Source organism: Solanum lycopersicum, chromosome 3 (assembly GCF_036512215.1).
Source record: "Solanum lycopersicum chromosome 3, SLM_r2.1".
NCBI lineage: Eukaryota > Viridiplantae > Streptophyta > Magnoliopsida > Solanales > Solanaceae > Solanum > Solanum lycopersicum.
The window spans coordinates 16552880-16566195 of record NC_090802.1 but is presented as its reverse complement, the minus strand read 5'-3'; the positions used below and the strand labels follow the sequence as shown (position 1 = coordinate 16566195).

The following is a 13316-nucleotide window of genomic DNA, read 5'->3' as shown; positions in this document are numbered from 1 at the left end:
AGTATCTACTATTTCTTCATTATTCCAATCCTTTATTATTTTTGTACTAAATGGTTCTGGTAATTTTGTAAAATATTATTTTCTTATTTCTTTTGCTTTGTCTAAATTGTATTTAGCTTTGTAATAATATTCTTTGAATGCACAAGTATATTCTTCTATATAACACATTTTACATATAGCTAATTTTTTCATAAGTTGTCTATTTATTATTTTTTCTCTATTTTGTTCTCTTATATCAGTGGTCATACCTCCAAATTCACTTCTTATTGTTGATTCATATTTGTCTAGTATATATATATTTGTTGCTGATGGGGATCCATCCATTTTCTTATCATTCCTAAGTACTTCTAAACTTTCTGAGGATAGATTTTCTATCCATAATTTTGCTGTTCCTACGAATGTTCTTTCTATGTATCTGTAATGACCTGTTTAGTCGTTTTGAGCAGCAGATTTTATTTCTAGAAAAACTGGCTGAGACGACGGATCCCACGACGGACCGTCGAGGGGGTCTCGTTCCAAAATACTTAGAATTCTGAAATTTGTGTACTGAAATCGACTCTCTGAACTTCGTGACGAAGTGGGAGGATGGACCATCACAGGCATGATGGGCCGTCACAGACTCTTTAATAAATCGAGTCTCTGAACCTTGTGACGGAAGCAGCAGGACGGACCGTCGCAGGCACGACGGGCCATCAAAATATGTGTAACCCTTATTGGGTCGGATTTCTGTTTAATATTTTAAGGGGCGTTTTGGACTATTCCTGCTTATAATTATAAAGTTAGTGGTTGAATATTAATAATCCAATTTCTTGAGGATTAAAGGAGATAACCTTGAATTAATTAGTGGGTTACTTTTGTCATCTTTTATACTTAATTATATTCTAATTAGGGTAAAAGAGAAAGGGTTTGAATAAGAAAAATAGAAAGAATAGAGAGAAGAGGGAGAAACGATCGAGAGAGAGAGGAAAGAAGAAGAAAGCAAAGATTTTGAGGATTAGCTTGCTTAATCACAATTCTTCGTTGGAGGTAGGTTATGGTTTTATATACTATTCTTAGTAAACTCTTAATAGCGAATGATATGTATTGGGTAGTGTTGTTAACCCTTCTATATGCTTAATTGTATGCTTGCATGGATGTGATGATATAATTGTGATGAAATAAGCATGATGAAGCTATTGAATCCTAAATCATGAAAACCTCTTGTTAATGATGATGCCTTGGTATAAAAGAAGGCTTGATGAACTAAAACAATAAGGTTAGGGGATCGGGTGTCACGAACCGACACGTAGTAATAAGGGGATCGGGTGTCACGAACAGACACATAGTAATAGGGGGATCGGGTATCACAAACCGACATGTAGTAATAGGGGGATCGGGTGTCACGAACAGGCACGTAGTATTAGGGGGATCGGGTGTCACGAACTGACACGTAGTATTAGAGGGATCGGGTGTCAGGAACCGACACGTAGTATTAGGGGATCGGAGTATCACGTTCCGACACAAGAGGAATAAAGAGGGTGAATCTTGAATTATGGTAATATACTCAGATTTAATGAACCTATTTCCCAAATGAGTATGGTATGGAGGCTTGCGTCCTCGTGGGTGTACTTGGCGTACTTATTAATGATTATAGTACTTGTTGTTGCTACCTGTTGAGTATTGTAGTTGATTTTATGATATTATCTGATATATACTGTTCTCTATTTTGAGTTGGCCGATGATATCTACTCAGTACCTATGTTTTGTACTGACCCCCTACTTTTATGTTTTTCTCTTGTTATTTGTGGAGTGCAGCAAACGTGCCGTCGTCTTTAACTCAATAGCAACTCTAGCCAGTCTTCACCGCGTCAGTTTTCAAGGTGAGTTATTGTTCCTAGCTCGGACTGGATTCTCTCTCATTCATGTCTTGATGTCCTTAAAGTTCGGACATGGACTATCTCTTGTATTTGTTTTTAGTTTCCTAGACATTCTTAGATCTAATAATTTGAGGATAGATGTTCTTGTGATGATGACTTCCAGATTTTGGGGATAATGGTAAGTGTCGAGTTTTAGAAGTTGATTATTGATTTTATTATTGAGTTTTAAGTCTTCGGCATTGTATTCTGTTTATTATGGTAAAAATATTGGGGTTTAGATTGGTTGGTTCTCTCACATAGGAGGATATATGTGGGTTCCACTTGCGGCTAGTTTTGGGTCGTGACAAACTTGGTATCAGAGCATTAGGTTCATTGGTCTCATCACACAAGAACGAGTCTGTAGAGCCTTAAGGAACAGTTGGGGGACGCCTTTACTTTTCTTTGAGAGGCTATAAGACTTTAGGAAAATTCCATTCTTTCTTTCTTTTTGCTATTACTTGGATCCAATTGGTATCTAGGTGATACAAATAGGTATCTGACCATCTTCACTCTATTTCGCAGATGGTTAGAACTACAGCAACAACCGCGCCAACACCAGCACCGGCAAGACAAGAGGCGTCTGAGCCAGTCACTGAGACTGTAGCTCAAAGAGGAGCAGTGACAAGAGGTCGTGGTAGAGGCCGCGGGAGGACGTCCTCTAGAAGAAGAGGACAAGCACCTAGCCCATCTAGTATTAGAGCGGTGACTCCTCCACCGACTGAGGAAGTAGTAAGAGAGGGGGAGGAAGGGGAAAGTGAGCAACTGCAGAATGAGGAATTACCACCCCAACCTACCCCCGAGGTGATTAATCAGGTTCTTGCTTATCTTAGCGGGTTAACTGATCAAGGCCAGACACCTCCAGTGTTTTCTGCACCAGCACCTCAGGTTCCGGAAGTACGACAGGCCGCTGCTGAGGCTCCCCGCATGGATGCCTCATTGGAAATAGGAACGTTTCCTCGTTTGACTACAGGGCCTATAATGACAAGCGATCAACATGAACTTTTCATTATGTTCTTGAAATTGAAACCTCCAGTCTTCAAGGGTGCTGAATCTGAGGATGCCTACAATTTTCTAGTTGATTGTCATGAGTTACTTCATAAAATGGGCATAGTGGAACGATTTGGCGTTGAGTTTGTAACCTATCAGTTTCTGGGAAATGCCAAAATGTGGTGGCGGTCAAATGTTGAGTGTCAACCCACACAGGCACCACCTATGACTTGGGCATCGTTCTCTAGCTTATTTATGGAGAAGTATATCCCCCGGACCTTGAGGGATAGGAGGAGAGATGAGTTCGTGAACCTAGAGCAAGGCAAGATGTTAGTGACTGCGTATGAGGCTATGTTTCGTGCATTATCAAGGTATGCCACCCAGCTTTGCTTCAGTCCACAAGAGCGGATTCACCGTTTTGTGAAGGGGTTGAGGTCAGATTTGCGGATTTCAGCCTTACAGCTAGCGGCTACAGCGAAATCCTTTCAGGAAGTGGTAGACTTCGTGATAGAGGTGGTGGAAGTGAAGCCAGATGACTTCACCATGTCATCGACATCTCAAAGGTTTCGTAAGGGAGGTGAGTTTAATGGTTCTTACTCCAGAGGGCAGGGTTTAGGAGGTTATCCAGCCCGATCTATTCATTCTTCATTGCAGACTATAGTTGGGGGTCCACCGCAGACCGGTCAACACTTCTTTGAGTTTGGAGGTTATCCCCAGACTTCGTCATTCTCACAGAGACCTATGCTTGAATCCAGAGAGTGTTATGGATGTGGGGAGACTGGACACATTAAGAGGTATTGTCCAAAATAGAGTTACAGACCTCAAATAGTCAGAGTTAGAGGTGGTCATGGAAGAGGCCGTCATTCTGGAGGGCGTGGTGGCTGAGGTAATGGTGGTCACCAAAACGGCCGAGGTGACGGACAAATGGGAACTAATGCAGCGCAACCTTATAAAGGCAACGGGCAGACAGCTGATAGGGCCCATTGTTACGCTTTCCCTGGGTGGTCAGAAGCGGAGACATCAGATGCTATTATCACATGTAATATTTTGGTTTGTGATTGTATGGCTTCATTATTATTTGACCGTGACTCTACATTTTCATATGAATCTTCCGTATTTGCTACTGGCCTTAATTTAAATTGTGAATTGCTTGACATGCCTATTTATGTTTCTACTCCGGTGGGTGAGTCTGTGATAGTTGAAAAGGTATATAGGTCTTGTCTGGTGACTTCGGTGGGGAGCAATACTCATCTAGACTTGGTTATCTTAGAAATGGTTGACTTCAATGTAAATCTAGGTATGACTTAGCTTTCTCCAAATTTTGCAATCTTAGATTGTAATTCTACAATTGTAACGTTGGCCAAGCCTGGGACAGATCCTTTAGTGTGGAAGGGTGACTACACTTCCACTCCAGTACGTATTATCTCCTTTCTTCATGCTAAGAGAATGGTTAGCAAGGGTTGTTTAGATTTCTTGGCACACCTCAGGGATTATACTACTCAAGTACCTTCAATTGAGTCTGTTTCGATAGTCTGTGAGTTTCTGGATGTGTTTCCTGCAGACCTTCCTGGTATGCTACCGGATAGGGATATTGACTTTTGCATCGATCTAGAGCCGGGTACTCGCCCCATTTCTATACCCCCTTATAGAATGGCTCCCGCTGAGTTAAGAGAGTTAAAGGCCCATCTTCAAGAATTGTTAGTAAAAGGCTTTATTAGACCAAGTGCATCCCCTTGGGGTGCTCCTGTTTTGTTTGTGAAGAAGAACGATGGAAGTTTTCGGATGTGCATTGGCTACAGACAACTGAATAAGGTAACTGTTAAGAACAAGTATCCTCTTCCTCGCATCGATAATTTGTTCGATCAGTTACAAGGTGCTTGTACCTTCTCAAAAAATCGATTTAAGATCTGGTTATCATCAATTGAAAATACGGGCAACGGATGTGCCCAAGACTGCTTTTCGGACCAGGTATGGGCATTATGAGTCTTAGTAATGTCTTTTCGTCTTACGAATGCCCGTGCTTCTTTCATGAGCTTGATGAATGGGATTTTTAAGCCATATTTGGATCTCTTTGTGGTATACTCAAAGAGCAGGAAAGAACATGAGGAGCATTTGAGAATTGTATTGTAAATGTTTAGGGAGAACAAGCTTTATGCCAAATTCTCTAAGTGTGAGTTTTGGCTAGATTCAGTGTCCTTCTTGGGGCATGTGGTTTCTAAGGATGGAGTGATAGTGGATCCTTCTAAGATCGAAGCAGTGAAGAATTAGGTAATACCCACTAATGTTACAGAGGTAAGGAGCTTTGTTGGTTTACCTAGCTACTACCGTCGGTTTGTCAAGGGATTTTCTTCTATTGCTTCCCAATTGACAAACTTGACTAAGCAGAGTGTTCCATTTGTATGGTCGGACGAGCGTGAATAAAGCTTTCAGAATCTCAACACTTTGTTGACTACTACACCAATCCTCACCTTGCCAGTGAAAGGTAAGAACTTCATTGTTTATTGTGATGCATCTTATTCTGGTTTGGGTGCAGTGTTAATGCAAGAAAAGAATGTAATTGCTTATGCTTCAAGGCAATTAAAGGTGCATGAACGTAATTATCTGGCCCATGATTTGGAGTTTGTTGCGGTAGTGTTTGCATTAAAGCAATGGAGGCACTATCTATATGGGGTTAAGTGTGATGTCTATACGGATCATCATAGTCTACAGTATGTCTTTACTCAGAAAGATTTGAATTTGAGACAGAGGAGATGGATGGAACTACTGAAGGACTATGATATCAGTATCTTGTATCATCCAGGAAAAGCTAACGTTGTGGCAGATGCGTTAAGTAGATAAGCTGGGAGCATGGGAAGCCTAGCTCACTTACAGGTTTCCAGACGCCCATTAGCTAGAGAGGTTCAGACTCTGGCTAATGACCTTATGAGGTTAGAAGTAAATGAGAAGAGAGGATTTTTGGCTAGTGTGGAGGCGAGATCTTCTTTTCTTGACAAGATCAAGGGAAAACAGTTTGATGATGAGAAACTAAGCCGAATTCGGGATATGGTGTTGCGAGGAGAGGCTAAAGAAGCAATAATGGATGAGGAAGGTGTTTTGAGAATTAAGGGAAGGGTATGTGTGCCCCGTGTAGATGATTTGATCCACACTTTTCTTACAGAGGCTCATAGTTCCTGATATTCTATACATCCTGCTGCAACAAAGATATATCGTGACCTAAAGCAACACTTTTGGTGGAGTAGAATGAAGCGTGACATTGTTGATTTTGTTTCCCAATTTCCAAATTGTCAGCAAGTAAAGTATGAACACAAGAGGCCTGGAGGAACACTTTAGAGAATGCCCATTCCGGAATGGAAGTGGGAGAGAATTGCAATCGACTTCGTGGTTGGTCTTCCAAAGACATTGGGGAAGTTTGACTCCATTTGGGTAATTGTGGATAGGTTGACTAAGTCTACTCACTTCATTCCGGTCAAGGTGACTTACAATGCAGAGAAGTTAGCCAGACTCTACATCTCAGAAATTGTTCGATTGCATGGAGTTCCACTTTCCATCATATCAGATAGACATACGCAGTTTACTTCTAAGTTTTGGAGAACATTGCATGCTGAATTAGGTACTAGGTTGGACCTTAGTACTGCATTTCACCCACAGACCGATGGTCAGTCGGAGCGAACGATTCAAGTGTTGGAGGATATGCTTCGTACATGTGTGATAGAATTTAGTGGCCATTGGGATAACTTCTTACGCTTAGCAGTGTTTTCCTACAACAATAGCTATCACTCAAGTATTGGTATGGCTCCTTTCAAAGCATTGTATGGGAGGAGATGTAGGTCTCCCATTGTTTGGTTTGATGCATTTGAGGTTAGACCTTCGGGTACTGATATTTTGAGGGATTCATTAGAGAAAGTGAAATCTATTCAAGAAAAGATTTTAGCGGCTTAAAGCAGGCAAAAGGAATATGCAGATTGAAAGGTTAGAGACGTGGAGTTCATGGAGGGTGAGCAAGTCTTGCTGAAGGTTTCGCTCATGAAAGGGGTGATGAGGTTTGGAAAAAAAGGTAAGCTAATCCCGAGGTATATTGGACCATTTGAAGTACTTAAGCGAGTAGGGGAGGTGGTTTATGAATTAGCCTTGCCCCCAGCACTCTCAGGAGTGCACCCGGTATTTCATATGTCGATGCTGAAAAGATACCATGGTGATGGAAACTACATGATTCGTTGGGATTCATTTCTTCTCGATGAGAATTTGTCTTATGAGGAGGAGCCTGTTTCTATCTTAGATAGGGAAGTCCACAAGTTGAGGTCAAGGGAGATTGCATCTGTCAAGCTTCAATGGCAGAATCGCCCAGTCGAAGAGTCCACTTGGGAGAAGGAGGCCGATATGCAAGAAAGATATCCACACCTGTTTACAGATTCAGGTACTCCTTTCCACTTTGTTTTTCTTCTCGTGATCGTTCGGGGACGAACGATGGGTAAATTTGTATCTATTGTAACGACTTGTTAATCATTTTGAGCAGTAGAGTTTATTTCTGGTAATTACAGTCTGAGTCGACGGATCCCAAGACGGACCGTCATGGACACGACGGACCGTCTAGGGTGTGTCGTTCCAAAACACTTAGAATTCTGAAAAATTGGGTACTGAGAACAACTCTCTGAACTTCGCGACGACATGGCAGGACGGACCGTCGTGGGCACGATGGACCGTTATAGGCCCTTCAGTAAATTTTAGTCTCTGAACTCTGTGACGACTTAGTAGGACGGATCGTCACAGGCACGACGGCCCGTCACAGGCTACGTAACCCTAACTGGGTCGGATTTCTATTAAATGTTTTAAGGGGCGTTTTGGACTATTCCTCTTATAATTATAAAGTTAGTGGGTAATACTAATAATTCAATTACTTGGGGGTTACAGGAGATAACCTTGAATTAATTAGTGGGTTACTTTTGTCATCTTTTATACTTAATTATATGCTAATTAGGCTAAAAGAAAAAAAAGGGTTTGAATAAGAAAAATAAAAAGAACAGAGAGAGGGAGAAAGGTAGTGTTGTAAAGCCTTCTATATGCTTAATTGTATGCTTCCATGAATGTGATTATATAATTGTGATAAAATAAGCTTGATGTAGCTATTGAATCCTAAATCTTGAAAAACCCTAATCTACTTTGTTAATGATGATGCCTTGGTATAAAAGTAGGCTCGATGAACGAAAGTAGTGAGATAAGGGGATCGAGTGTCACGTTCCAGCACCAGGATAGTATGATGAGGAACGGAATGTCAGGTTCCGACACGAGGATAGTATATGGATCAGGTGCCACGTTCCGGTACCAGGATAGTATATGGATCGGAGTGCCACATTCCGGCACCAAGATAGAATATGGATCGGGTATCACATTCCGATAGCAGGATAGTATATGAGGATCGGATTGTCACATTCCGGCACCAGGATAGAATATGAATCGGGTGTCATGTTATGACACCAGGGTAGTATGATAAGGATCGGAGTGTCACGTGCCAGCACCAGGATAGTATATGGAGCAGAGTGTCACGTACCGACACGAGAGAAATAAAGATAATGAATCTTGAAAGATGTTAATATACTCAATTTAATGAACCTAATTCCCAAATAAGTATGATAGGGAGGTGTGAGTCCTGATTAATGTGCTTGGTGTTGTGACCAAGGGGTATGGTAATTGTAAATGCCGCATGCAGAGTATTATAGTTGATTTTATGATATTATCTGATATATATTGTTTTCTATTTTGAGTTGGCCGATGGTATCTACTTAGTACTTGTGTTTGTACTGACCCCTACTTGTATGTTTCTTTCTTTGTTATTTGTGGAGTACAGCAAACGTACCGTCGTCTTCAACTCAACTGCAAATCTAGTAAGTCTTCATTACACTGGATTTCAGGGTGAGCTAACGCTCCTAGCTTGGACTGGATCTTCTTCTTTATGTCTTGTTGCCTTCAAGTTCCGGCATGGACTAGCTTTTTATTTATTCTAGCTTTCTAGATACTCTTAGAATTAGTAATTTGAGGATAAATGCTCTTGTGATGATGACTTCCAGATTTTGGGAATAATAATTATTGAGTTTTTAGATGTTATTTAACCGATTTTCATTAATGAGTTTAAGTCTTCCGCATTATTTTCTATTTATTATGGTTGAAATATTGGGGTATAGATTGGTTGGTTCGCTCACATAGGAGGGTAAGTGTGAGTGCCATTCGCGGCTAGTTTTGGGTCGTGACAGATTTGCAGTAGATGAAAAGACATATGAAAATCAAGAAAGAATGATAATAAAAATAATATTTTAAAATTTAGGAAGAAGATATAAGAAAATAGGAAATAACCTATATTTAATGTTAGAAAAAGAAACAGCAAAATTAGAAGATAGCTTAAGAGCTATGTTAAGAATAACAAAAGAAAATGAAAAGATAGACAAATCAAAATAAATTGAAAAAATAAAGATACAAGCAAAACAAGAAGTACAACATTTAGAAGAGATAAAAAATAGAAGAATAGATGAGTTAGAAAAAGAATTAGCTAGGTTAAAATTATTATATAAAACTAAACAAAAATAGAAGGAAAAAGATAAAGAGCTTGAATTAACTAATGAGATAAAAGAGATGGAACAAAAACTAAATGAAGATCTTGATATAAATGAAATAAACAAAAATGAATCAGATACAATAAATGATCAGAAATCAGAAATAAGTGATATAAGCGAAACATACACAGAAATTCTAGAACAGGTAAATAAACCAAAAAAATTATAAATAAACACAGGAGATATGAATAGACCTAGTATGTCAAGAGTTAAAACCCCAGATAATAGTCCCAGAAATAGTCCTAGAAGTAGTCCTAGGTGGACACCACCAACTTATTATACAGAATGTTATCAATAATCAGATGGAAATAATGCAATATTGAACAGTAGATTAAATAAAAATTGGATACCAAAACCAATAAGTGAACAATATAATTTCTTAGATCTAGATTGTGTCACAGACATAAATAAAGCCATATTATAGGAAATATATCTAAACAGTTAATAGATAACAAAATAGAAACAACAAAAACACTGAGATACATAGAAAGAACATTCGTAGGAACAACAAAATTATGGATAGAAAAGCTACCCTCAGAAAGTTTAGAAGTACTTAGGAATGAAAAGAAAATGGATAGATCCCCATCAGCAACAAATATTGATATACTAGACAAATATGAATCAGCAATAAGAAGTGAATTTGGAGGTATGACCACGGATATAAGAGAACAAAATAGAGAAAAAATAATAAATAGACAACTTATGACAAAATTAGCTATATGTAAAATGTGTTATATAGAAGAATGTACTTGTGCATTCAAAGAATATTACTACAAAGCTAAATACAATTTAGACGAAGCAAAAGAAATAAGAAAACAATATTTTACAAAATTACCAGAACCATTTAGTACAACAATAATAAAGTATTAGAATAATAAAGGAATGGTAGATACTTTAGGAGCTAGAATAAAATTTCTATCTCAATGGTTTACACAATTATGTGAGAACCAAAAAGAGAAATTGTAACAACCTGTTTAGTCGTTTTGAGCAGTAGAGTATTTTCTGGTAATAACTGTCTAAGTGGACCGATCCCATGACTGACCGTCATGGGCACGGCGGACCATCGAGGGTGTCTCATTCCAAAACACTTAGAATTCTGAAATTTGGATACTGAGATCGACTCTCCGAACTTCGCGACGAAATGGCAGGACGGACCATCACAGGCCTGACGGGCCATCACAGGCATGACGGGCCGTCACAGACCCTTAGTGAAATTTAGTCTCTGAGCTTTGTGACAGAAGCAGCAGGACGGACCGTCGCAGGCACGACGGGCCGTCACAGACTGTGTAACCCTGACTGGGTCAGATTTCTGTTAAATGTTTTAAGGGGCATTTTGGACTATTCCTGCTTATAATTATAAAGTTAGTGGGTAATATTAATAATTCAATTACTTGGTGGTTAAAAGAGAGAACCTTGAAACAAGTAGTGGGGTATTTTATTATCTTTTATACTTTATTATATGCTAATTAGGGTAAAAGAAAGAGGCTTTGAATAAGAAAGAGAAAAAGAACAGAGAGAGAGGGAGAAATGATCGATTGAGAGAGAGGAAGAACGCAGCTTTGGGAAAGTAGATTTCTTGATCGCAATTCTTTGGTGGAGGTAGGTTATGGTTTATGCAGTTTCATAATAAACTCATAATAGCGAATGATATGTATTGGGTAGTATTGTAAACCCTTCTATATGCTTAATTGTGTGCTTGCAAGATGTGATTATATAATTATGATAAAATAAGCATGATGAGGCTATTGAATCCTAAACTTTAAAATCTCTTTGTTAATGATGATGCCTTGGTATAAAAGAAGGCTTGATGAACTAAAAGAATGAGGTTAGTGGATCGGGTGTCACGTTCCGGCACCAGGATAGAAATAGAGGATCGGGTGTCACGTTCCGGCACCAGGATAGTATTAATGGATCGGGTGTCACGTTCTGACACTAGGATAGTATGATGAGGATGAGAGTGTCACATTCTGGCACCAAGATAGTATTAATGGATCGGGTGTCACGTTCCGGCACCAGGATAGTATTAATGGATCGGGTGTCACGTTCCGACATAAGGATAGTATTAATGGATCGGGCGTCACGTTCTGACACAAGGATAGTATGATGGGGATCGGAGTGTCACATTCCGACACCAGGATAGTATGATGAGGATCAGAGTGTCACGTTCCGACACCAGGGTAGTAAAGAGAATGAATCTTGAAATATGTTAATATATTCAATTGAATGAACCTTTTCCCAAATGTGTATGGTATGGAGGCTTGAGTCCTCATGGGTGAACTTGATGTTATTTATCAATGATTCTTGCACATTGTTGTTGCTACCTGTTGAGTATTGTAGTTGACTTTATAATATTATCTGATATATATTGTTTTCTATTTTGAGTTTGCCGATGATACCTACTCAATACTTGTGTTTTGTACTGACCCCTACTTGTATGTTTTCTTTTTGTTAATTGTGGAGTGCAGCAAACGTATCGTCGTCTTCAACTCAAACGCAACTCTAGCCAGTCTTCATCACGTCAGATTTCAGGGTGAGCTATTGTTTCTAGCTTGGACTGGATCTTCTTCTTCATGTCTTGATGCCTTGAAGTTCTGGCATGGACTAGCTGTTTAGTTATTTTAGATTCTTAGATACTCTTAGATTTAGTAAGTTGAGGATAGATGTTCTTGTGATGATGACTTCTAGATTTTGGGGATAATAATAAGTGTTTGAGTTTTTAGAAGTTATTAATCTACTTTCATTAATGAGTTTTAAGTCTTCCGCATTATATTTTGTTCATTATGGTTGAATGTTGGGGTTTAGATTGGTTAGTTCGCTCACATAGGAGGGTAAGTGTGGGTGCCACTCGCGGCTAGATTTGGGTCGTGACAAACTTGGTATCAGAACATTAGGTTCTTTGGTCTCATCACACAAGAACGAGTCTAGTAGAGTCATAAGGAATGGTAGGGGGACGCCTTTACTTTTATTTGAGAGGCTATTGGACATTAGGAAAATTCCATTCTTTCTTTCTTTCGTGTTATTACTCAGATCCAATTGGTACCTAGGTGATACAAATTGGTATGTGACCATCTTCACTCTATTTCGCAGATGGTTAGAACTAGAGCAACAACTGCGCCAAGCCCATCTGGTACTAGGGCGGTGACTCCTCCACCGACTGAGGAAGTAGTAAGAGAGGGTGAGGAAGGGGAAAATGAGCAACTGCAGAATGAGGAATTTCCACCCCAACCTACCCAGAGATGATTAATCAGGTTCTTGCCTATATTAGCGGGTTATCTGATCAAGGCCAGACACCTCCAGTGCTTTCTACACCAGCACCTCAGGTTCTGGAGGTACAACATGCAGCTACTATGGCTCCCCGAATGGATGCCTAATTGGAAATATGCACGTTTCCTCGGTTGATGACAGGGCCTATAATGACAAGTGATCAGCATGAACTTTTCAGTAAGTTCTTGAAATTGAAACCTCCAGTCTTCAAGGGTGCTGAATCTGAGGATGCCTAAGATTTTCTGGTTGACTGTCATGAGTTATTACAAAAATGGGAATAGTGGAACGATTTGGTGTAGAGTTTGTAACCTATCAGTTTTAGGGAAATTCCAAAATGTGGTGGCGGTCACATGTTGAGTGTCAACCCGCACAGGCACCACCTATGACTTGGGGGACATTCTCTAGCTTATTTATGGAAATGTATATCCCCCGGACCTTGAGGGATAGGAGGAGAGATGAGTTCTTGAGCCTAGAGCAAGGTAGGATGTTGGTTACTGCGTACGAGGCTAAGTTTCGTGCATTATCCAGGTATGCCACCCAACTTTGCTTCAGTCCACAAGAGCGGATT

The 13316-nt window shown here is 39.7% G+C and overlaps 1 protein-coding gene across 1 annotated transcript; it reads left to right on the top strand.

Moving 5' to 3' along the window:
- The first annotated feature begins 6869 nt into the window (after positions 1-6869).
- Positions 6870-12984, top strand: LOC138347434 (uncharacterized). The gene is made up of 2 exons (XM_069295729.1): positions 6870-7296; positions 12890-12984. Exons 1-2 carry the CDS (start codon positions 6870-6872, stop codon positions 12982-12984), a joined length of 522 nt encoding a protein of 173 aa, XP_069151830.1.
- Positions 12985-13316: the final 332 nt, after the last annotated feature.

Bases quoted from the DNA above. Each gene is read 5' to 3' on its own strand.
- LOC138347434 (XM_069295729.1), top strand. From the start codon at position 6,870: ATGGAGGGTGAGCAAGTCTTGCTGAAGGTTTCGCTCATGAAAGGGGTG. The intron at 7,297-12,889 runs GTACTCCTTTCC...GGTTGATGACAG, and splicing joins ACACCTGTTTACAGATTCAG to GGCCTATAATGACAAGTGAT.